The sequence below is a fragment of the Callithrix jacchus genome, chromosome 13, assembly GCF_049354715.1.
Source record: "Callithrix jacchus isolate 240 chromosome 13, calJac240_pri, whole genome shotgun sequence".
NCBI lineage: Eukaryota > Metazoa > Chordata > Mammalia > Primates > Cebidae > Callithrix > Callithrix jacchus.
This window is the reverse complement of record NC_133514.1, coordinates 67002068-67028454: the sequence shown is the minus strand read 5'-3', so window position 1 is coordinate 67028454 and position 26387 is coordinate 67002068. Positions and strand designations below refer to the sequence as shown.

At 41.6% G+C, this 26387-nt stretch overlaps 1 protein-coding gene across 5 annotated transcripts in view; it reads right to left on the bottom strand.

The window, feature by feature from the left end:
• Nucleotides 1–26387, bottom strand: part of LAMA3 (laminin subunit alpha 3) — a 261611-nt gene that overhangs the window by 27047 nt on the left and 208177 nt on the right. For all 5 annotated transcript variants that reach the window (XM_078347895.1, XM_035270754.3, XM_078347896.1 and 2 more), the window contains 18 exons: nt 23378–23488; nt 23161–23272; nt 22776–22943; nt 20714–20910; nt 19385–19501; nt 18553–18707; nt 17972–18113; nt 17116–17218; nt 15308–15424; nt 15040–15219; nt 14032–14174; nt 12500–12670; nt 10833–10984; nt 10518–10680; nt 9969–10102; nt 8673–8817; nt 4515–4634; nt 4035–4168 (listed from right to left, as the gene is read on the bottom strand). In XM_078347895.1, the coding sequence (XP_078204021.1) occupies nt 4035–4168; nt 4515–4634; nt 8673–8817; nt 9969–10102; nt 10518–10680; nt 10833–10984; nt 12500–12670; nt 14032–14174; nt 15040–15219; nt 15308–15424; nt 17116–17218; nt 17972–18113; nt 18553–18707; nt 19385–19501; nt 20714–20910; nt 22776–22943; nt 23161–23272; nt 23378–23488 (2564 nt within the window). The remainder of the gene's footprint in view (nt 1–4034; nt 4169–4514; nt 4635–8672; nt 8818–9968; nt 10103–10517; nt 10681–10832; nt 10985–12499; nt 12671–14031; nt 14175–15039; nt 15220–15307; nt 15425–17115; nt 17219–17971; nt 18114–18552; nt 18708–19384; nt 19502–20713; nt 20911–22775; nt 22944–23160; nt 23273–23377; nt 23489–26387) is intronic.

Here is a 26387-nt window from a genome sequence, read left to right as displayed (position 1 = left end):
AGATTTGCTCTTCTCCTGGGAAGGAGATGGGATTAGCAGACTGATTTCTGATTATAATCAGAAACAAGCCATTCCAAGATCTGGGTCCCCATTCTCAGAAGAAACACTATAGTGAGTGGGGGAAAAAACGAAACACGTGCAAAATCCCTTGATTTGGTGACTGTGCTTGCTTGTTTTGCTCCACGTGAGGTTTGAGCACTTTCTCTCTAAGGGCCCTCCATTTAGGCCAGGGACCAGAACACCTCCCGGCTCTGGAAAAGTTGGCTGGTTGCCCCTACAGAGCCTGGCTGTGGCTTATCCATAGAACTCCTCTGTGCCCACCCCACTTCCCAGTGGCTCATGCCCAATGGCAGTTTCAGGAATCTCTGAGCCACCAAAGACTTCGCCAGAGGGATGAGACAAGGCCCGGAATAGCTGACTACTCCTTAGCATTTTGCTTCACTGGAGTGAAAGGCCAGTGAAATCTTTTGACTGGCCTCTATCTCCTGCATTTTCTACGTTCCGGTGATTTTAATAAACAGCAAAGTATAGGCCAGGCACGGTGGCTCACGCCTGTAATCTCAGCACTTTGGGAGGCCGAGGCAGGTGGATTACCTGAAATCAGAGTTTGAGGCCAGCCTCACCACACGATGAAACCCCATCTCTACTAAAAATACAAAATTAGCTGGGCATGGTGGTAGGCACCTGTAATCCCTGCTATTCAGGAGGCTGAGGCAGGAGAATCACTTGAACCCGGGAGGCAGAGGTTGCAGTGAGCTGAGATCACACCGTTGCACTCCAGCCTGGGCAACAAGAGTGAAACTCCATCTCAAAACAAAACAAAGTGAAAGTATAAACTTGTTCAGAAAAAAAAAAGCAGTTCCTTGTTATTAAGTTATTAAATAAGTTATGAAGAAAATTCTGGGCCAGGCACAGTGGCTCATGCTTGTAATCACAGCGTATTGGGAGGCCGAACTGGGTGGACTGCCTGAACTCAGGAGTTTGAGACCACCCTGGCCAACATGGGGAAACCCCATCTCTGCTAAAAATACCAAAATTAGCCAGGCATGGTGGCACACACCTGTGATCCCAGCTACTCAGGAGGCTGAGGCAGGAGAATTATTTGAAACTAGGAGGCAGAAGTTGCAGTGAGCTGAGATGGCACCACTGCACTCCAGCCTGGGTGACAGAGTGAGACTCTGTCTCAAAAAAAGAAAGAAAATAAGGGCCCGGCGCGGTGGCTGATGCCTGTAATCCCAGCACTTTGGGAGGCCAAGGCAGGTGGATCACGAGGTCAAGAGATTGAGACCATACTGGTCAACATGGTGAAACCCCATCTCTACTAAAAATACAAAAAATTAGCTGGGCATGGTGGTGCATGCCTGTAATCCCAGCTACTCAGGAGGCTGAGGCAGGAGAATTGCCTGAACCCAGGAGGCGGAGGTTGCGGTGAGCCGAGACCACGCCATTGCATTCCAGCCTGGGTAACAAGAGCAAAACTCCATCTCAAAAAAAAAAAAGAAAAGAAAATTCTGGGCTGGGTACAGTGGCTCACGCCTGTAACCCCAGAACACTGTGGGTGGGAGGATCACTTGAGGCTAGGAGTTTGAGATCAGCCTGGGTAACACAGCAAGACCCCATGGCTACAAAGTTATTTTCAAAAAGCAAATTATCTATGTATACACATCTCTATATCTATATATTTTTTTAATGGATGGAGAGGAAAAGACAAATAAAGGTTGAATGCTGACTTAACCCAAAGTTTTGCTGAGCCAAAACTAAAACCACCCACCTCTTTTGTGGTTCTACCCACTGCCCTTTTCTAGAAAACCTGGATGGACTGGCATCCACATTGCTCTCTAGGGGCCTTGTGTTAATATCATGCAAACACAAACCACCCACCAATGGGTTCCTTATTGCCTCAGCTGGAGAATTCCTCCTGGCTCTGGGTGAGCCCACTGGCTTCCACCACCTCAGTGACTACCTGGCCCTGAGCTTCATTTACCCTTCTCCAGACTGGCCTCCTTGTGCACCTGCTTGTGGACATTCCACCTGACTGTGTCTCGGGATCCCGGACTAAGCCTGTCTCAGACTTAACTCGTCACCCCACTCCTCCACTGGTGTGTTCCATCTGCCAAGGGCTTGGCCAAAAACCAGGCATCATTCTTCACTGCTTTTCCCCTTTGTTCCCCAGCTCAAGCCACTGTGCAGTGCTGCCCATTCGCCATCCTAAATATATTTGGAATCTGCTCCCTTTTGCTCACCTGCACAGCCATTCCTTGGACCAGGTCACCCTCATCACTCACCTCTGTTAATACACTCAGCCTCCCTCACTCTGTCTGCCTCTGCCCTGTCCTTCTCCAATCCAGTCTCTGCTCTGCACTGGCGTGACTACTGAAAAATCAAATTTGGTCATGGCCTTTCTCTGCTGAAGTCCCTCCAATGGCTCCTCACTGTGACTTTCAAAATACTCTGTCAGGCCCCTGCCACCTACATCAGCCCCAAGGGATATCCCTGTCCTGCTTCCTGCTGTACTCCAGCTCTTTGCAAGTTCATGCTGCCTCTCTCCAGATTTGGTGCTTCACATACACTGACTGCTGCATCTCTTAGGTCCTAGCTGGAGATCACTTTCCTGATGGCCCCGATTGGATTAGGTTCCCTCCTGGGCTCTGTCAGCACCCTGAGCTTCCCCCTATGACACGCCTCACGTTCTCCTGTAATGACTGTCTCTCTTCTGCACTTCTCCAGGCTCCACCCTGCTCATTGCTGTCTTCTTGGCACCTGTCACTCTGCCTGATGCCCTCTAGACATTCAATAAATGCTATGTAATGAACGAATAAGTGGTCACTCTCAAACATAATCAAAACTACTCAAAAAAGCTGACTACCTTAAATGACTTCATTTTATTCCAAGATTACTGACAATTTATAACTGGCTATTCATGGCTGAATCGCTATTCAATATTGATAATATTAAATATTAATAGCATCTCACTGGCTCCGAATTTGTTCATTTGTAATACTCAGGGGTTACATACAATGATCTCCAAAGCTCCTTCCAGAACCTAAGGAGTAAAGAAGTTCACCCACAAGGCTCTATCAAAGTGCGCAGCTTTCCTGTTTGCACTTTTGTCTTTGGAGGTAACCCTGACAACTTTAAAACAAAGATTAGTGCCTGCCGACGCAGGATGGACAGATGCCCACATGAATAAGGACTCTAGAAGAAAGAATACCTTGGCATGACACCTCATAAATCACATCTAGTGTTCCTTCCAATTGATATATAAGTTAGCAAAAGAGTTAACCAGCTTCAGATCTCATATAAAAGTAATCATAACCCAACCTTCTGGGAGTATCTTACGTAGTCATGCGGCTGCACTAATCCTTCCAGGATATATTCTGTCTACACACTATCATCAACTATCTACAAGCCTTCCAGGAGGATGCAAATGAACAAAATGTAAAAGTTATTTTTAAGTGCCTTCCAAAATTGTGGGATTTTTCCCATTCAGATGAAGCTTTACTGCTTTGCATATTAATTTAAATTCATTCATGTGTTCATTCATCCAAGAAACAGTTATGTACCAATTCCACATTCCACCACACGTAAGGAGCAGGTGATGCAGAAGTGAATGAGACATTCTTCCATTCTCACGTTCTTCCAGAGACTTCCTAAAGGTGACAACCTCAGCTTTCACTTCCCTGGGGATACCCATCAGGCCCTGGGACACCCACGCTCTCCTATACAGCCTTCAAGGGCCCAGGCCTCTGTTCTGCTTATTGTCAGCATTGTCAACCAACTATATTCTTTGCGGTCTCTCTCCTCCCAAAAATGACATTGGCGGTGACACACAGTTCCCCTACCTTCCTTCTTTCCAGGTACCAGTCTCATTATTCAGACTTAAATCTGTTTTACTCTGTTGACTATACTGTTAATATGGAAAAGTTATCTTTTGTGTGTGTTTGTTGCTGGAATTAGAAATGGCAGACTCGATGATTTTGGTCACAATCGTAACCCCTAACAAAGGCAATCTGGTTTTTAAAAAATCATCTTACCTTTCCCTGATTGCAATTGGAATTCCTCCCAGATAATATGTGCTGAAATCAAATACTTTGCCATCAATTATAGTGTTTTGAGAGTCCACATTTATCCACATAAGCTTTTGGACTTTTCCAATTTTGATCTGAATCTGAAATAAATGAGAAGTGAATCAGCAAACCAGGGGAAATAAGAGAATCCTATTCACAGGGGTTCAGAACTATTATGTTTTTATTTATCTTCCTTCAGATTCATTTATATACCTAGTAGAACGACTCTGAGCAGAATTTTTGGATAAAAATATTTTATGGATGCTGTGTATATGTTATATGTTTCATGCTAAGTATGCAAATTTTAAAAAGATGTATCCCTCAGTTAATATCTATAAGTTTATCTGGTAATAGAAAGGGTTTTATTTATTGATTTTCGGACACTGACTTGATTTTAAAGGACTAGGGACATTGGACAATTCAAGTAAACAGACTCAAAGAATGTACCGAATGATCTCTTCCGTTGTTTATGATGTCTCCAACTCCTCTTTCTTTTGGTGGCTCTGAATTCAGTTTGTATCTCACCATGAGCTTTCCATCTTCTATATTTAGAGATATGAAGTGATCCTAGGGCAGGGGAACAATGCAGATTAGCAAAAGACTTGGCTGAAGAGGCAGCGCACTGGAACTCAAGTTACTCTCCCAGACCCCCCTGCTCTCAGCTTCAGCTGCTTAGTGAAGAGGGATACTGGTGCTGCAACCAGCCACCTCACGGGATGGGATGATGGTTCAATATTGTAAGTCATGTTAAACAACATGCACAGTGACTGGCACACAGGACGGACATAATAATGCTAGCTATGATCATGATTTTGTTTTGTATGATCCATTACTGGCATATAAACATGGAGGCTGAAAAGACACAGATCATTAATATTATTTGAAAATATGAGTGCCTTTTAGAGAGATGGATGGTCTTATACAGACCTCAGATACCTTCTAGCATCTGTTTTCTGACTGATTCCTATGTCTCTGTCTCATTTGTTGGTTTATCCCCTTATACCTTCCATGTCAGCGTTGGGGGTTTCTTGGGGATCCCACATAGGACTCCTTTCTTCCCCACACCACTCCCTTTGCCTTGACAATCACAGTCACCCCTGTAGCTCCAATTCAGGTATACCCACAGGCCCCAGATTGTTCTCCCCAGCCTAGACCTGTCTTCAGGGCCAGGTCTGCACATCTGATTCCCTTGTTGTTACTGCTTTGCTTGCATGACTCACAGAGACCTCAAATTCAGAATATCTCAAACAGAACATATGACCTACATGCATCCCACAGGCTGCCAAGCCTGCCTCTCCTTTCTTTCTACCAGGTACATGGGGTCCCTCCCTCCCAGCCTGCTCCCTGCATGCATGTGTGCAGCACATGCATACACATCACCTTGCTGAGCAAGTCACAAATCTAGGAGGCATTTTTTTCTTTCTCACCCCTTTATCAGAACCTAGGAATCATTCTTGACCCTTCCTTCTCTCCCATCCAATCTAATCTTGTGAATTCTGCCATTCTTAATTCTCTCTCTCCATATTATCCCACCTAGTCTCAGCCACAACGCTTTAGCCAGACCCTATGGTAACAATCCGCTGGTCTCCCTGTGTCCCCCTGTAAGTCCATTCCCCACTACAGCCAAAGCAGTCTTTGAAAATGCCAGTGAGAGCCTGTGACTCCCCTTGGCTGTGAGGATGAAGCCCTGACCCCTACCACCCCTACCAGATGCTGTGTGGCATCGGTCTCTTTCTCAGCATTGCCTCTGGCTCTCCAGCTCTGCAGAGACTGTTTCGCTGATGCTTCCTGCCCTTCTCACCTCCAGGCCTTCTTTGTACCTCTCCCTCTGCCTGGATACCCTGTCTGCCCTGTCCCCCTGTCCCCCTGTCCCATTCAAATGTCTTCCCTGGCCCTCCTAATCTCGGAGGAGGCACTTCCTTTGCTCAAGCGTCTTTTATGTTGGACATCCTCATTTCACCCAAACTTTCCTTGATACAGCTCTTCACAACTGTGATGAAATAAACAACCTATTAACCGCATTCTTTTGCATATTCTTCCCCTCTAGAATATAAAGTCCTGGGGGGTGGGAGCCATATCTGCCTTGGTCATTACTGCATCTCCATCACAGTATAAAACATATACTTGAATCAGCTACTTCCCTAGTGGAAAAATAAGCTGAGCAATTGCTGACTTAGGGCTTGAAGGCTTTGCTGTTACACAGTTCCTTAATGGTAAGAATGCCTCTCTTTGAAGTCCAGGGACAGAGTCCTTTTCTAAGAGGAAAATCAGTTCTTATTTGGATCCTAAACCTTGCCTTTGGGAGTCAGCTTAGGTTGATCAACTCATAAACAACACGGTGTCACCAATTTACTGGGAGTCATGAGCCATCCTACTTAAAGCAGCTCTCTTGATCGTTTCTTACGTAATGAGATTATGTAAGTTTTCTTATTATATGAGTAGTATTTCTGGTTCTTAGTCTCCAAGAACTTCAAATTATAGTACAAAGAAGACCTGTTTTGTAAAACAACTTCCTTGTCTTAAAGATACTGGATGACTTCTCAGCTCTGTGTATCCTTCAGGCTGGTTGGGACCTTCCTAAACCATCAGAACTGGTTCAGCCTTGGAATCTCCTGAAGGGTCCAGACCAATGCCAGAGAGGAGAGTTGGACCAGGTCAGTGTTCCCACCCTGCAGGTAGAAGGCTCTGGAAAAATCCCAGACTTCTTATCAATCCCATGTTTCTGGACCACCAGAAAGCCTTTGGGCTCCTCCACATTTCTTCAGAAATACTCCCTGTGAGAGCAACTACGGAAGCTCATACTCACTGGAGTTCCAACTCCAGGCCCACTGTGGGTATAGAGCAGCAAACATGACGCCCACTCTCCAACAAACAGCAGATGGCGCTGACGATCACTTGCAGAGCGTCACTTCGGACTTTCCAACCTAATAAATTTTAGAAGGTCCCTCAACTACTTGAAAATAGAGAAGCTTCAGGGTCTTGAGAAGGCAAACATGCTGATAAAGACGTAATCCCACACAGTCTGGTAAGAGTCTGGGAGGCCAAAGTGGGTGGATCACGAGGTCAAGAGATCGAGACCATCCTGGTCAACATGGTGAAACCCATCTCTACTAAAAATACAAAAAATTAGCGCTAGCTACTCAGGAAGCTGAGGCAGGAGAATTGCCTGAACCCAGGAGGCGGAGGTTGCGGTGAGCCGAGATCGCACCATTGCACTCCAGCCTGGGTAACAAGAGCGAAACTCCGTCTCGGAAAACAAAACAAAACAAAACAAAACAAAAAAACAAAAAATTGTAAATGTAAAACCTAAAACAATAAAAAAAAAAACATTGAAGAAAACCTATTCTAGACATAGAAATGCCTAGAAATAGCATTCTAGAAATAGGCCTTTGCAAATATTTCATGATGAAGACCCCAAAAGCAATTGCAACAAAAACAAAAATTGACAAATAGAAGCTAATTAAAGTGCTCTGTACGATGAAAGAAACTTTCAACAGAGTAAATAGACAACCCACAGAATGGAAGAAAATATTTACAAACTATGCATGTGAAAAAGGTCTAATATCCAGAATCTATACAGAACTTGAACAATTAAGAAAAAACCAAACCACCCCATTAAAAACGGACAAAGGACACAGACTTTTCAGAAGACATATATGCTACCAGCAAGCATACAAAAAAATGCTCAATATCACTAATGATTAGAGGAATGCAAATCAAAATAATAAGAATCCATCTCATACCAGTCAAAAAGGCAATTATTAAAAAGTCAAAAAATGAGAGATGCTGGCAAGGTTGTGGAAAAAAAGGGAACGCTTATACACTGCTGGTGGGAATGTAAATTAGTTCAACCACTGTGGAAAGCAGTTTGTCAATTTCTCGAAGAACTTAGAACTACCATTTGATCCAGCAATCCCATTATTGGGTATACACCCAAAGGAATATAAATCGTTCGACCGTAAAGACAAATGCATGTGAATGTTATTTGCAGCACTATTCACCACAGCAAAGACACGGAGTCAACCTAAATGTCCATAAATGGTAAACTGGATACAGAAAATGAGGTACATATACACCATGGAATACTACATAGCCATAAAAAAGAATGAGATCATGTCCTTTGCAGCAACGTGTATGAAGCTGGAGGCCATAATCCTAAGAGAACAAACATAGGAACAGAAAAGCAAATACCACATGTTCTCACTTATAAGTGAGAGTTAAACATTGAGTACACATGGATGCAAAGAAGGGAACAACAGACTCCAGAGCCTACTTGAGGGCAGAAGTATTTTTTAAGAACAGAAAAACTACCTATTGAGTACTATGCTTATTACCTGGCTGATAAAATAATCTGTACACCAAACTCTGTGACATGCGACTTACCTATATAACAAACCTGTATATGTACCTCTGAAACTAAACAAGTTAGGAAAATGCACACTTCCCAGCCAACAAAGTACAACTGGGTGGAAGAAAAGGATGCAGGTAACATTTGCACACTTTTTTTTCCAGATCTAATGGGTTGTTTATAACAACCCAGTTATCTCCAAATTGCTAAACAGAATGAATATATTTGGTTGTATCTGGATACTTGTTATAGATTACCTGGTTTTCTGCGAAGAATAGCAAGCCTCTATCCACGGTGGTCTGAATTGTCTGTCCAAAGGTTGGGATAGGAGCATGTGGTTGAGTTGGAACTCGAGCATATCCTGTACCTTCAAAATAATTTTTGTCTGACTCTTCCTTCCTCCTGTCAATGTTAATCATCATAAGTTAGAATACAGAAACAAAGGATTACCATGTCAGTGTGCTTATTAATATGAGATGCTGCCATCTGAAGAATGGAGCAAAGGAAATGCAATCTAGTTGTCATAATTTTGTTAAAGCAGAGGAGGAGCCTTTAAAATGTTAAAGCAGCCAGCTTTTTCTCCTGGATGTGCTCTCATACTCTGACAATCACAGCCTAGCTCGACAAAGATGAGTAAGAGTCCCTTTGGGAAATGGCTACTTAGGAAGATGTGGTCTACCAGTTGAAGATCTTGAAATGTAAAAGATTATTAACTTGCCATGTAATTCTATTCTCATTAATAAATATTCAGTCCACCTCATATTAGAATATACCATGTCCTATAACTGTAGGGAAGGTTAGGAGTTCAAGGCAGCAATTTTCAAAAAGATTGAGGTAGAATAGTACCAACAAAATAATGGAACACTTTGTGACTCACTTTTTAAAAAAATTTACAGTAAATATATAATTTTGTGCCTAAATCAGGAACCATCTTTTTTCCTTTTATTTTTTATTTTTCGAGACAGAGTCTTGCTCTGTAACCCAGGCTGGCAGGCTGGAGTGCAGTGGCATGATCTTGGCTCACTGCAACCTTGACCTCATGAGTTCAAGTGATTCCTGTGCCTTAGCCTCCCAAGAGGCTGGGCTACAGGCACGCGCCATCACACCCAGCTAATTTTTGTATTTTTAGTAGAGACAGATTTTTGCCATGTTGGCCAGGCTGGTCTCAAACTCCCAGCCTCAAGTGATCTGCCTGCCTTGGCCTTCCAAAGTGCTGGGATTACAGGCAAGAGCCACGAAATCAGGCCTCTAAAACAGGTGCCAAGTAATATTAAATATTTTGTGGTAGAAGGCAGAACATCTTTCATAAAGACTCTTTTTAAGTGAGAAAACTCTATCAATCTAGCATTTCATACGAATTAGAAAGAGCCTACCATAATTAGATTTGAGGGCTGGACTGCCAGTGTTGCATGCACACATACTTGAAGAACCACTGGCCCAAGCAACTAGCAACATCAATAGCACCTCACTGGCCCATCCTTTATTACGTGTAAAAGTATTGCAAGTTACCAAAACTCCAGTTACAGAGTTTCTGGTTTCTATGTTGTATTTACCTTCTACAAGGTTCCACTTCAGTTGTGTTGAGATTGAATGTTTTTTTGAAGTTGTACAAGCTTAGAACATTTTCATTGAGGTCATCTAATTCAATACAACCTTTGTATGGCGGGAAATTTAGTCGACTAGGAAGCTGAAAATGAAATAAAATATGTTCCACCAATCGAACAAAGGACAGAAGACAAAATAGTATAAATTTATCACTTTCGACAGTCACTATAAGGGTTAATTAAGAATGTGAACCCTGGAGCAAGATGCCCTGGATTTGCTAACTATATGACTATGGGAAAGTTATTACACCTGTCTGTTTCCTCATCTGCTAAATGAGGATGATCATGACGCTTATTTAAATTAACACACTTAAACTTAGAACAGTGCTCAGAGGGAGTATTCAATAAGTGTTAGCTATTATTGCTAGGATGTGCTGTAAGAATGCACAGTTAAATCCATTTTATTTGCAATTAATAATTAAAATAGAGACATGAGGTCATCATGATTCCAAATTAAAATTTAAATATTTCATTCAGTGAAATAACATTTACACTTACTTTAAAATCAGGTGGGTAACCTCCAACATAAAATACAACATTTTCAGGATCCAAATTAAGGAGTGTATTACTATTTCTACCATCCATGTCATAGACTCCGGGTGCTTCTGGTTTACTGGATGTGGCACCTTTGGTGTAATTAAGCCTTGCAAACTGATAAATTCTGTTTAAAATGAATTTAGATAATAAAGTTATATAAAAAAATTAAGAATTCAAAGCCAAGACACTAAAAATGGTGTTCAGCAACATGTATACATGGAAGTTTGGTGAGCACAGGTCAGGTTCACAAAGGGCAACAGTCAATCAGCCTTGTACCTCTGAAATTTCACCCGATCCATAACTGCCTCCTGAGTCTCGCTCTCAGTCAAGATCTGGTCCACTTGGAGTTCAGCCTCTCGGTTCCCCAGGTTGTAGACACAGGTGAGCTTGCCATCCACAACTGCCATGCCAATGTAGTTCCGGGAGGCCTGCAGACAGAAGGGCCACCTCAGAACACTTCACACTGTGGTTTCTCAATTTCCCATCTCAAGAGGATGAGGATGCATTTCAAATAACTAACGGTTGTAGGCAATAAGCCTTGAGCAGACAGAATAAACAAAGTGCAACCTTTTATAGAATAATACAGAACGCTGAGTTAATGCGAGAGCCGTCTCTGGTCATGTTAAAGCACACTCATTTATTCATTCCTCCATTAGCTCAAGCTACAAATACGTGCCAAGCAGCTACCATACAGAGGGCCCAGATCTGGACTCAGGCATGCATCAGATTTTAGTCTGGTAAGGGAGGTAAGCCATTTTGCTTCTCCCAGTGCCACACAACACCCTCTGAACACTTCGCGCATGCCTCTGTTGTCACGCCTCTATGTTATCATGATCAGTTATATATGCATCTTTCTCCCCTGATAGAATGTGAGCACCTTAAGGTAGAAACAAAATGTTTTAAAATCGTGGCAAAATATTCATAGAACTTACCATTTTAACCATTTTGAGTGTGCATCGGCATTAAGCACATTCAAGAAATAAATTTTGGTTTATCACAAAGCCAGAATGTGACACGTAGTAGGTATATGGTGTAAATTTGTTGAAGGAATAAAGCAATGTGCATTTTATCAGGAAAACAAAGCAAAACATCATGACATAAGAAAGCTACTAATAAAATACCAACCTCTTGAAGTGTGGAAGAGTAATTAGCAATAGTGTTGATTTTAAGAATCTTTAAATACAACTTCCTAACTGGGCAGAATTTTTGAGAACTATATTTCAAGTGTTTCTCTTCCAACAACTGAATCCTAACCCAGTGAGTGATTAGCTTTTCCTTTGACACTTATGTCAAAGAAATGTATTTTAAAAGGAGAAATTAAAAGCTAAAACCAACCATTCAAAATGGCTTTAAGGGTAGTGAATTTACACTAAGTAGTAGTAATGAATTTACACTGATAAAGAGATGGGGCAACTGATTTTCTTATCATTTAGGCAGGAGAGAGACACTTCATTCCACTCCAGTCCTCACCCTCCCCACCCCACAGGCTTGAGGAAAGGTCTGTGGCTGGGTGGTCTGAGGAAAAGAACAAGTTCACAATTCTGTGAGGAGAAGCTACTGTCAATTTCCATGAAGCCTTGATATTAATCCCTGGTAGTGTGGTGTCAATCATATAAATTGGTAGTGTGGAGGGGTGCCAATCATCCGCCCCTGGTGCTTATGTTTTTTACATGTACACATACATGCCCATGTGCTGGGCCCATTGGGTAAGACCTCTTGATCCTCTAGCAATCAACAATCCAGGATGCATGGAAAGTGCCTTGAGGGCACTGCCACAGTGGGGAGGTGAGCAGGGAGGAAGCTGGTGGTATTTGTCGATGTCTCAGTAGGATTTCCACCTGCTGTGCTAATGGCAGTGAAGCAGCTGTGCCATACATCTTAAAAGCATAAATCTCGAAAAATAATTGTTTTAAAAGCAAGAGAGATGTCCAAGCCATACTTACATCTTTATTTCCAAGGTACATCACAAACATATTCTCAGTACCCCCATTTTCTCTTGAGTTGGGCCTTTGGAGAAACAAGGACAGAGATGTGTATCCTTTCAGATCTTCCAGGTCATTTGGCAGTCGGACTTCGACTCCAGATTTACCATTGAACCTCATGGGGACAGCAACCTGTGAGGAGTAAGTTACATGGTGTCAAACACCGTCCTGTGAAGAAAGTAGGTGCACTCAGAGAGCTAGTTTGTGACTCTTGGCCATGTGTCAGCCTTTCCTGAGTTGTTATGATAAGGAGCAAGAACACGTGAATATCTCCAAGCCCTGGATCATAATCTCCAAAACGAGACTATAAACTCATGAAGCAGCTTTAGGAGCTGCGTCATAAGGCATCTGTGTTTTTTATTAGTCAAGGATATTTGAGCAGTGCACTTGGTCCTCTGTGCCAGCAATAATAACAATGATAATGGCAATCATACAAATTACAACCCTACAAGGTTTTTGTGCAGATGAACTAACATCTACCGAAGAAGCACTTGGCATGACGCCTGGCATACAATCAGACATGTAATACATTAAAACTATATTTTGGCCATTCGTGGTGGCTCATGCCTGTAATCCCAACACTTTGGAAGGCCAAGGTGAGCAGATCATGAGGTCAAGAGATTGAGATCATCCTTGTCAACATGGTGAAACCCCGTCTCTACTAAAAATACAAAAATTAGCCGGGTGTTGTCGGGCGCACCTGTAGTCCCAGCTACTCAGGAAGCTAAGGCAGAATTGTTTGAACCCGGGAGGCGGAGATTGTAGTGAGCCGAGATGGCACCACTGCATTCCAGCCTGGCTACAGAGAGAGAGTCCATCTCAAACTGTATTTTAAACCAGGTTCAGTAGCTCACACCTGTAATCCCAGCACTTTGGGGGGCTGAGGTGGGAGAATCGCTTGAGCTCAGGAGTTTGAAGCCAGCCTGAACAACATGATTAGACAAGAAATTTTATTTACATTTTAGGACAAAATAAATCTTAAGAGACTGAGTGTCAGTAATTCAAGAAAATAATGTCAGGTTAAAACAAGAAAGGCTGGGGAATCAGTATTCCAATGACAGAAGACTGCTGTCATTTCAAATCCTCCATCCTCAGCAAAGATGGATTCTGTAGCTTTCAAGTTACAACAGGAGGGTAGGTCCTGTGCAGTAGCATCACACTGGCACATTCCCACCACAGAACCCTCACTTGAATGTACAATTGCAGTTTACAAACTGGGGCCTGGAAGAAATTCCTCCCTTCTGCCTGAATAAACTCAATGCAGGGAAGCTGCTTCAGGATCCTGATATACCAGATAATTTAAGGGATGAAGAACATGTATACTTTTAAAGGATGACAGGAGGAAATCAATCTTTAGATTTCAAACAACCAAAGAACTACAGAAAGACAGACAACCAATTCTTGAGTAAATAAGTGTTTTTTTCTTTCTTGATGAATGTGATAACTCATTGAAGAACTAGCCTTGGCCACTGACCACGTGGGGACACACCCACCTTACTGGCAGCATCTCTGGCCTGCTGAATTAGTTCTCGTATTCTGTCCACGTTGTCAGAGATGTTTCCCAAGGGCAACAGCTGTTGGTTGATACTTTCAATCTTGCGCCAAAGATCAGGTAGTTTGTTGTTTAGCTTATTCACTGTTGGTGAGATTAGAAAACAGAAAAATAAAATTGTGCATTAGGAAAAGGTTAACTACAAATGTTTTTACAGACTGTTTGTCAAGTGGCATGTTTGGTTCCCAGATGTTGACTAGGATGGGTCATAATCAATTATAGTATTTCCCCCCTTACCCATGGGTTCACTTCTCAAGGTTTCAAGTACTTGCTGTCAACCATGGTCCAAAAATGTTAAAGAGAAAAATCCCAGAAATAAGCAATTCCTAAGTTTTGATTTGTGTGCTATTTGAAGTAGGATGATGAAATCTCATATGGCTCCACCCATGTGAATCTTCCCTTTTTCCAGCATATCCTTGCTGTCTACCCTACCCACCCAGTAGTCACTTCGTAGCTGTCTGGGTTATCAGACCAAACAAAAACATAGCACATACAGGGTTCGGTACCATCTGTGGTTATGCATCCACTAGGGGTCTTGGAACACATCCCCCGAGGATAAGGAGGAACTACCGTACATGGTGAATTGTATTCCGCAATCTTGGTACCAAGTCCTTTTCTTTGACCATACAGAAAAAAAAAAATCTTTGTTTTCTGATTCTTAATATCAATCATAATTCAATGCTTCAGGGTTTAAGAACCTATATCTCCACTTTGTAAAAAAGAAAATGAATAGCATTTTCAATATATTTTCTAAAAATTAAAAATCCCATCTGGTCCTTCTAACTGGTAGAATATCTATAGTCTTTGAATATATCATATATCATGTGGAACTTTTTTCTAATGCTTTAGTTTCTGAGATCAGAGTTTACCAGGGAAGAACAGAAATGGAACAAAACACGTAACAATGGAGAAAATGGCTAAGATATCCTGGCCAAAGAATGCCTGATACCTGAGTTATCTGCATCAGTCAGAGCCTTTTCAAAGTCTTCGCTCTGTGTGCTCCCATAGGTGTCCTTAATTCTCTCCACATCTGTCTGAATGGGGTTGAGCCCATCCAGAACCTCATCTGTGATGTCGCTGGCCTTTCTGACCATGCTCTTTGCACTACTGATCATAGTATCAGTATCACCTAAGTCACACACAAATAAGGAGGTATAAGTATCTAAAACGTTCAACAAAAGAAGCCAACCAAGTACAGTGGGTTAGAAGATGCTGACCTCTCTGTATTCCATGAAGACCATCTCGGAGAGTTGTGAGATTGGTGTCTATCACTTCTTTCTGAGCTGTCACAACGTTCAGGATTTGCTGTAGGTTGCTGAGAGCCGGACTAACTTCTAAAATAAAATAAAGCATCAAGAAGCAATTATTTTGTGCATTTTGATCCTCCATTGGTATTTGTGGCCCCTGAAGCAGCCAATGTCTGCACAGCATTGAGCAGACTTGCTTCTTAGGGGTCATCTCAGACATGCCCACTGCATGTGCCTAGACCCACAGCTCTGGGATCCTCCAGTTACTGAGGTCAGCAGCAAATCAGAACCTTGTGGTAATGCCTTGGAAATACACAGGAAGAGAGCGGCTGAATAACATAGGGAGGGCTAAACTTCTAATCTGCTTAGAGTTAGAGTCTCTGTTTAGTAAAAGATGTATCTGTCTTATCCACTACCATGCCCTAGCACACAGTGTAGTGTCTGGCACTAGTTGAGGCTTAATTATTAGCACATGTTTGTTGAGGGAGTGAATCTATGAGTGGATGGATGAATGGCAGAAAGGATCCTCTTCTGTCAGAGGACAAGAAAGGAGCATTGTTGAAAGAGCTTCATTCAGGTAATACAGATACAAAGTAGGCACTGTTTCTGTTAATTTCCAAAGTGACATATTTTAAAAATTCCATGAAAGAAAGGGAGCTACTAGACATTCCTAGCTGATAATTTTGCTGTCCTTGGGTCATTAAAATGACCACCAAATGCTTTAAGACTATCTTGATGATTCATGGCTTCAATTAGGATTCCAAGACTGGTTTACATAGCAACCAACATAGTTAGCACCTAACCCTATTTACCACACTGAGCCCACATTTTGTAGAGCAACAGATGTCATACCAGGAAATATGAATTTGTATTTTTAGTTGAGACAGGTGAAACTCTGTCTTTACTAAACACACAAAAACTAGCCAGGCGTGATGGTGTGCCCCTGCAGTCCCAGTTACTCAGGAAGCTGAGGCAGAATCGCTTGAACCCGGGAGGTAGAGGTTGCAGTGAGCTGAGATTGTGCCACTGCATTCCAGGGTGACAAAGTGAGACTCCATCTCAAACAAAAACAAAATAAATAAACAAAAAATTTTAAAGCAGTTATCCTAATGACCCCAAACCAATGATCTTGATATGTGGCTTGTCAATACTATGATCACATGTGGATTAAAGTAAAATAGCCTCCCCATCAAGGCCAGACCCAAATAGACCTAGCACTCAAAGATTTACTTACAAGGCTCTAGTTAATTTTGTATATGAAGGATGGGGGATATTTAGAATATGGGGTGGATACATGAAATTGATAAATAAATCATGAATTTAAAAAATATTATCTGGGCCCAGCATGGTGGCTCATGCTTATAATCCCAGCATTTTGGGAAGCTGAGACAGGAGGATCCTGTGAGGACAGGAGTTTGAGACCAGCCTGGGCAACATAGCAAGACCTTGCCTCTACAAAAAATACAAAAATTTGCTGGGCATGATGATGCATGCCTGTAATCTCAGCTACTTGGGAGGCTGAGGTGGGAGGATCGCTTAAGCCCAGGAGTTCAAAGCTGTAGTGAACTATGATTGTGCCACTGCACTCCAGCTTGGGCAACAGAATGAGACTCCATCTCTATTACAAATAATAATAGTCACAAAATTAAATAAATAAAAGGTATCATCTGCATTGACACTGAGATTCAAAACATTTGCTTCTAGGGCTGCTCCACCTGGTCCCCCAGAGGTCATTTAAAGCTCACACCTATCCCTGCCGCTGCCCACTCCCCTGATACCTTGCTGTAGCTTCTTCTGTGTTATCTTGGCTTCATTTAACAGTTTATCACTGTTGGAACTCAGGGTTTTAGCTTTTTTTGGCAGATCTTCCTTTATCACTGTCTGAAAGCAAAGCATTTAATAGCTACATGTTAGGAAATATGGAATCAAATTTCTATCCTTGTCTGAAGCCCTTAATTTTAAGGATGAAGTGCAAAGGGGAAAGGAGAACTAGATTGTTCCCTAAAAGATACAGTTAGGGTTCCAGGTAGCCCTAACACCTATGTGACTTATGTGGCTTGGGGAGGTGGGCCTATCTCTGGTGGCATGCTGACAAATATGTGACATGGTTTAGCGGCTCACTGGCATTCGTACAAAACCCCCTACAATAACAGAAGAGAGAACTTAGTTGTTTTCAGGCTTTCAAGCTTTGGGACAGAAAAGTCTTCACTCATTCAAGAAGGCCTGTCCCCCTGAACTCTGATATTTAATATTTTGCTCTTTATTTTCAGATATGGGAATTATCATATGGTGCATATAAAATCCCACAGGACTCCACAGACACACTGAGATGTAAGACCAAATGACCTGATGAAAATGCTGATCAAGTTGTTTGTAAAAATGTCTCTTTTTGGTTAACAATCACAGCATAAAAGCAAAGATACAGATATAATATTCGTTCAGGCTGAAAACTGATGATCACTGTAATTCCTGTTTGGTTTTACTCATCATTTTAAAACTGTGCTACAGACATGAAATAGTCAAATATAGAAATTACCCATATCTAGAGCACGTTCTAGGAGCCCACAGAAAGAAAACATAAAAATGAGTCATCTCCACAGCGAATGTGGAGCAGCTGCTGGTACAGGTGCCCACCTGGAGGGCGGACTCGGATGCACTGGCAGCCCTGTTGGCCGCGTCCTCAGCCGCTTTGATGGCGTTGAGGATGTTCTCATAGGCAGTGGTGGCATCCACGGCGCAGCGTACCAGCTCATCCCCACTGGCATTCTTCTTGATCCTGGAAGACAGGGCGGGTTAGGCACCCCCCACAGCTTTCCTCTACCAGCAGCTGATGTCCCCCAAACGTTCCTATTTCTTCTTTTTCTTTCCTTTTTTTTTCTTTAAGATATGTAAAATTAAAAAATAAAGAGATGGCAGAATCTCTCTTTGTTGCTCAGATTTGACTGCAATGGTGCCATCAACTTGAGCCCAGCCCTTTCCCATTTCACTTGGCAAGTGGAGACCTGAGGTGATGGCCTCTGTAGCTGTGCCCAAAGGACATGACCAAGAATTAGTGCCCTCATTGCTGCTCTGCTTCTGACTTGAGCCTGGGGCATTGGCCTTGACCCCGCCCTCTGCCCTCCTCCAGGTTCTGGAGACCCAGCCACCCCATGTATCAGGACAAGCTGCTGCGCTCAGCCCACATGCCCTTCAGGTCTCCTGGGCCATGCACTTACTCCTCCAGTTGCTTTGCCAGCTCTTGTAAGGACTGCGCGTGCTTTTCTGCCTCCTCCACAAGGGATGTTTTACTAGAAGATCTGGAAAGTTCTCTCACTCTGTCACTTAGTTCCTGTCTTGCTTCATTTAAACTGGCAGCTAATTTTTCATATTCCTATTTTTCCAAGTAAACAAAGATAGTATAAGTTCAAGAAAGAATGTAGATACTGATTTCTCAAACTCTATCATAAATGATGTGGGGAAACAATGAGACGTTATATTTTCTAAGTCTATTTATCACAGCAGTTAATCCTTGATCACTTCAGATAGTAGCAGTGGGAGTATCTCCCCAAGGCTTACCACTGTTTCCAACATTCTCATTATGGTGAGAAACCCTTTAGTAACCTTTATAAAAGCACAATGTTATCATCAATATACAGTTATAGTAAACCAAAGGACTCTTTTTGTAATTTAGAAATAGTTATTATAAAAGGTACTTTCAAAATCCCCATTAACTGCTAATAAATTTTGTCCGTTTTTTATCAAGTTTTAAATATCTTCTGTTAATAAAGGTATGTTTGATGTTTTAAAAATAGCATAATAATTTTTTTGTTATCACAAAAGTGATTTGCTCCTTGCAGACAAACTAGGTATTACATATCAACTTAAGAAGACAAGTCATTCATACTTCTTTTGCAAGGGAGAACTATTGTTAACATTTCAGTATATTCCCTTCCATCCAAGAGACTATATTTTGATAAAACAAAAAAGTAGGTCAGCCTATTTCATTGTTTTCTTGCAATATAATTAAAATGTTTTTAGATTTTTCTAGAGAACAGCGGTTTCCTCTACCTTCTGGCTTTTCTCCATCAGCTGCAGTGCAGTGTTGGTTTGCAACAAAGATGAGTCTGCAGTGGCCAGATACTTGGTGAAATCACTCTGCAGGGAATTTATTTCTTTCACTTGTCTCTGGAGAAAATTTAAAAAAATATGCTAGAGCTCCATGATATATTCTCAGAAGACATAGACAAATTATGGGACAACATCATATAAGTAATTTCAAAGTCAGAATGCTTTCCTGAACGTAACCATTGTCTAGGCAATTACAAAGTGATAGGAAATCAGTTCTTTTTGTAGTAGAGGTATGTTATCATAGTTTCCTTAAATGAGATGCCAATGAAACAGTTGGTATCACTGCTGAAGAAGGTTTCTACAGTAGGGGTCAACTTGCCCTATGAGATGGGTACATTATCAAAATCTGGCTTGCGGAACAGACCAAAAGATTTTAGGTAAGTAAACCATCATAACCATCAGCCAGTATACCAATGAGAACACAGTAGGCACTTGACTGAGAGGTTACACAGAACCCGAAGAGGCCAGGCTGGAAGGCTGCCAGAGTTCAGAGGCCTGTGAAAGTTAGGTCCTGCTCCCTTCCCTTGGCATAATCAGTGACTTCACACAGACATGGTACCACTCAAAGAGACTTCGGGAGCTAAGCATAGAGTCATCCACTATGTCTCAGCCTCTCAAAGTACTGGGATTACAGGTGTGAATCGCCACACCTGGCCTTAAAGTTAGTATTTTTAATAGTGAACACTGTATGCTAAAACAATAAGGCCAGGGCAGTGGTTCATGCCTGTAACCCTAACACTTTGAGAGGCCGAGGCAAGAGGGTTGCTTGGGCCCAGGAGACATCATTTGAATCCAGTGTTCCAAATTCTGTCATTGCAGCTTCTGTATGTGGCCTGTACTTTAACTTATTTCCTATAAAGCAGATAATGGCTTAAAATGTCTTTGCTAGGGTGATTATGATAATTATGTTTACGTATTTGACACAAAAAGTAAATTACTGAAAACATAATACACAATTTGAATTAATTACAGTAATATTAATTTCTCATCTACTTGGCAACGTTATTCCTCCACTCTTTGAGCCAGAGATGCAGGTGAAGCAGTTTGCACTGCTTTGTCTGTGGTTTAAGTTCAGAATCTTTTCTGGAAGCTGAAGAGTAGAAACGACTATGGTTTTGCACTTAATGCCTCATTCTTGTCTGATCTGGGTGTGAGGCGGTATAATCAGATGTACAGATAGGTGCCTGGCTATGCCGCTTTATTAATAATAAAGATCCCTGCTCCTCTCATCCTTATTAACCAAAGTGTGCAGCTTCAAACTGAACTCACCTGGATGGCTCCCAAAGCTCTCTCGTTTTCTTGGTTCAAGCCAGTTGCCTGCTTGGCTCGGGCAGCTGCCTCCTGCAGTGCAGCACGAAGATCACTGAGTTTGGCTTCGTATTCGTTTAAAGAAGCCCGTATACTGTCAGCAAGCTCACTGTTTTCCACCTGATGGATTTTCTGCCAGGTCTTTATCCGGTTCAGCACTGTAACACATCACTTCATGTTTTCTACTTGACAGATGGGCATATTGAAGCTGGGTTATAAAGACTACAGAGGGAGAATAAAGTTTCTACTCATTTCATGGTTTTCCTTGAACTTTAGAGGGGATGGCAAAGGAAACTCACATTGAAACAGACCTGCTATGTGCACTGTACATGTTGCCTCATTTAACTTCCACTGGAAAACAATAATTATCATTCTCATGTTTTAGATAAAGAGATGGAGGCCGTTAAGAAATGAGAGGACTGACCCAAGGTTACATGGCCAGTCAGGCTTAGGACTTGAACACGAGCTGGCTGCAGGGTGTACAGTGCATGCTCCTTCCACTGTGAATACTGCATACTTACAATTAAAAGCCAAGACTCGTATTCAATTTGAACAATACACACTTAAGCAAGAAAACTGCTAGCGTCTACATTTACCACTGATATATCATTTTATTAAAGAATAAATACCAGTATCTGAAAAAAGTAAGCACCTAACTAACATTTCTCAGTTTTGAGCTAATGAGGCATTTTCTTTAGTCAAACTTTTTGATGTGTTCTATTAATTTCTAGTATACCCCTTTTTATTTGTTTTTGTAATACAAGTGTGAACATCCCTTATCTAAAAAGCCAAAATCTGAAATGCTTCAAAATCGGACATTTTTGAGCAATGACATGATGCCACAAGTAGAAGATTCCGTATCTGACCTCATGCGACAGGGTGCAGTCAAAATGCAGTCAAAAGTTCGTTTCAGAGGCTGGGCATGGTGGCTCACGCCTGTAATCCCAGCATGCTGGAAGGCTGAGGCAGCCATATCACTTGAGGTCAGGAATCTGAGACCAGCCTGGCCAAAATGGTGAAACCCTGTCTCTACTAAAAATATAAAAATTAGCCAGGAGTGGTGGCAGGTGCCTGTAATTCCAGCTACTCGGGAGCCTGAGGCAGGAGAATAGCTTGAACTCAGGAGGTGGATGGTGCAGTGAGTTGAGATCACATCACTGCACTCCAGCCTGAGTGATGAAGTGAGACTCTGTCTCATACACACACACAAAAGTTCATTTCATTCACAGAATTATTAAAAATATTGTATAAAATTACCTTCAAGATACATGTATAAGACGTAAATGAAACATAAATAAATTTTATGGTTAGACTGGGGTCCCATATCTAAGAGGTCTATGCAAATATTCCAAAAGCCAAAAAATAAAAATAAAAAATATGAAACACCATCTGGTCCCAAGCATTTTGGGAAGGGAGATTCGATCCGTAGTAGTGCTGGTATCAATTTGTGATTCAACAATTCAGTAGTGGTGAGGTGACCATTAATGATGACATAATGAGAAAACTGGAAAGAGGTGAGCGAGCATCAGAAAAATGCTCAGAAGGAAAAAGAGGCAACCATTTCTAACTTTTAGGAGAAACTTTTTTTTGCATGATGGCAAACTGTTGTATTCTACAGCCTCTTGGTAATGTGGAGAAAAGGCTCTGGGTCTCCCGGGGGCTACTGATTTTCACCACGTGATGCTCTAACAGTGATATTTGCTGAAACCCATGAGGCCTTCCACCTTGAGATGATACCACTGCACTCCAGCCTGAGTGATGGAGTGAAACTCTGTCTCACACACACAAAAAAGTTCATTTCATGCCCAGAATTGTTAAAAATACTGTATAAAATTACCTTCAAGATATGCGTATAAGATGTAAATGAAACATAAATAAATGTTTAGACTAGGGTCCCATCTCCAAGAGGTCTCATTAAGTCTGTGCAAATATTTTTTTGTGGGGAACTCTACATTGTACTCTGCACATTGTATTTCAAATCAATTAGAACGGACTGGATGCAAGAATTTAGGAGCGTCCTTACAGAGCTGAGACTCCCTTCTATCAGCTTCTGCTTCTCTCAGGTGCTTTTCGAAGTTCCGGTTCCGCAGCTCTGTCATCATGCGCTGGGCTTCGGCCCACTCTCTGGAAAAGTCACCTGAAGGCACATTGTTTCCCTCTCCATTTGTCCCGGAGATCTGCTTCAAGAGAACTAGGAAACATCAAGTGGTTTATTAAACTGGGAATTCTGGGCTCCAGTAGGCCACTTTAAAAAAAAAAGGCAGAAATTTTATGGAGGTTTTATATTAGTTTTTTAGTATCCGTATAGGATTCTTTGTATAATGTTGAAATCTTAAAGGGAATTATTTTGGTATACAACGAAGGTTATGTAACCAAAAAATGTAACTGGGCTTAGTAACTCTACTTACTGTGCACGTTCTGGATGACGTTTTTAATCTTCACATCCAGTTCTTTTGCACTTTGGGTTGCCCTATTAACATTGTTGTATAATGTTTGTGCTTTTCTGGAATTTACTTGAGCCTATATGAAAGATAAATTAATTAGGAACAGATTAAGTTGATGAGGACAAATAAAAATACTTTGAAAGCAAAAGCCCTCAAAAGTTCAATGGACCTAACACATTACCTTTTCTTGCAAAGTGTCAAATTCCCGATTCAAATCACTCAGTTCTCTTTCCAGGCCTTCTAGTTTTAATCCATGATTTGAAATGGCAGAACGGTAGTTGTGCAACTGATTCTGGAAATAAAACACAAATGAATGTCACTTTACAGTATCAATTTAGACTAAGCTCTGTCAACCTGGTAAACAGGGTTACAAATGAAGAGTCATTCTAACCTTGTAGAAATGAGGGCAATACTACTTACCTGATTAATTTCCAGATTCTATAACAAACATAGTTTTTAAAAACCTGCTGTTCACCTGACAACACTAAAAGCAATGCATATGGCTACTTGATTGAAGGAACCATTAGGAATCTGTTCACAGCAGGGAACTTGGAGCTCATGCAGCTGAACAGCCTCATACTGCAAATGAGAAGATGGAAGCCCAAAGAAGTCGGGCGACCTGTCCGTGGCTGTAGAGCTCATCAGTGACTGCTTCAGGACCACAGACCGGGTACCTTGCCCTTTTTTTAGGCTAAATTGCCTCATTACTCTTAGACTCTTAGACACTGCTGTACGTAATATCTATAATAGTGATAATTTTCAATTTTTTGGAAAAAATATTAATCTATTAAAAAATTTATAGAAAAAATGGTATTATTACCTCAATAGGTATGTCAGAGCCCGTGTTGGGTAGAACACAGGCTCTGAAGCCGAGGTCCAAACCCTAAGTCTACCACATAGCAGATGAGCCTTGCTAAGCCTGGCTCCTTCATTAGTAAACTGGGGATTATAATATCCAATTGCAGGGTTGGTTTTGGTGATAAGTGAGCTAATGTATTTTAAAATGTCATGTACACATGGGCATTCAAAAATGTATCCCTTCTTATACTTAATCTTTCTTAATTTTTGCATGTTTGTGTGAAATGGCAAGAAGATAGTTCTATTCTAACTTTAGTATGGGGAGAGGGAGGCACGTCATTATATAGATTGTCAGCAGAACAGTGGGATAAGAGGTGGAGTGGGTAAAGCATGGTCTAGAGTTTGCTCTTGATTTGAATTCTTCCAGAACCACCATGTGGCAGCTGTGTGATTTTAGGCAAGTTGCTCAGCTTCTCCCGGCCTGTTTAATGGGGATAATACTATATTCCTCATGAGGAGGTTGTGAGACTTGAGTAAAACTCTTAGCACAGGGTGTGGCACATGGCATGTGTGCAGAATGGTGGAGGCTGCAGGGCTGTGTGGATGAAATCCAAGCAACCCAAGTGGCTTCCTTTTCTTTCCTCAAAACATAAACGCTCTCCCCTCCTCCTCTCCATATTAAACCTATAAACCTGGACTAAAATTATCCAAGAGGATAGAATCATCTTTTGCTATATATACTCAGCTATAGCCACTAGAATCAGCCCTCAACCCAAAAGTACTTATTAAACTTTCCCTAAAGCCTTGTTCACGGCGTCTAGACTAGAGCTGATCTCATCTGCTGAATTCTTTTACTTCAATGAGTATATTTGTTCATTTCTATGATTTTCAATTGGGTCTTTTCATATCTACCTCTTGTTGTTTCATTTCTGGTGGTTTTCCCCCTCAAATTTCCTAATTTCTTTTTCCTTTTATTGGGTGTTATTCTGCAAAGTAAATTTCAGATTGTCCTATTGTTTTCATTTTATCCGAAGTGAATGCATCTCCTGACTGCTGCTTCTGTTGGGTGTCTTTCTTCTTGCCTGTTGACAATGCTTGCAGGCTCATTCTGGGTAGGAGTTCCCCTCTCTCTACACTCTCTGGGCCTTGTCTAACGCACCTGTGGTTATCACCATGCCCGGTGGAACCCTTCACCCATGGTCTAGGACTGGGCCTTCCTTTGGCAGTTGAGGATTTGTATACCATAGTGGTGCTGAGAGGATGTCACATTTCAGCGCAGATCCAGGTCTTTAGATTTGTCCTGCTCCTGTAGCTTTTCTAGGCTTTCATATGGCCAACATGCAACAATGAGCATGGGGTAGTTTCCAGGCTGCTTTCTAGCCCCCATTCATGGGCACAGCATCCCCTGTTTCACCCCAGGGAGCCTGATTATGCCCTGTGGGGCACTTTAGGTTCTATTATTTCTCAGGATACTCCAGCAGCCACCTTCTGTCCGAGTGTACTCAGAGCATTCACCCAAATGGACCACATTCTGAGCTATGAAACAAACCTCAACACATTTAAAAGAACTAAAATCATAGAAAGTGTGTTCTCTGACCATGAAGAGTTAAATCAGAAACCAATAACGGAAAGTTATCTGGAAAAATCCCCCAATTTGGAAATTAAATAACACATTTTTTTTTTGAGACAGAGTCTCGCTCTGGCACTGTCACCCATGCTGGAGCACAGTGGCGCCATCTCAGCTCACTGCAACCTCTGCCTTCAGGGTTCAACTGGCTCCTGCCTCAGCCATCCAAGTAGTTGGGACTACAGGTACTTGCCACCACGCCCAGATGATTTTTGTATTTTTAGTAGAAAAGGGGTTTCATCATGTTGGCCAGTCTGGTCTCCAACTCCTAGGCTCAAGTGATTCACCCATCTCGGCCTCCCAAAGTGCTGGGATTACAGGTGTGAGCCACCACGCCCAGCCAACACATTTCTAAATAACACATGGGTTAAAGATAAGTCACAAGGAAAATCAGAAAATCCATAGAATTGAATGAGAATGAAAACATAACACTGCAAAATCTGTGGGATACAGCTAAAATTGATGGGATTATATGCTTACGTTAGAATCAAGAAAGATTTTGAATCAATAAAACAAGCTTAAGAAACCAGAAAATGAATAGCAAATTTCACCCAAAGCAAGCACAAGGAAGGAAAAAAAATTGCATAAGAACAGAAATCAATGAAATTGAAAACAGAAAAACAATGGATAAAAGCAATGAAATAAAAAGATCAATAAAATTAATAATACTCTAGCCAAAATAAGAGAAAGAGATAAGATATAAATTATCAATATCAGAAAATGAATGAGAGGGCATGACTATAGACTTTGCAGATGTATAAAGGAT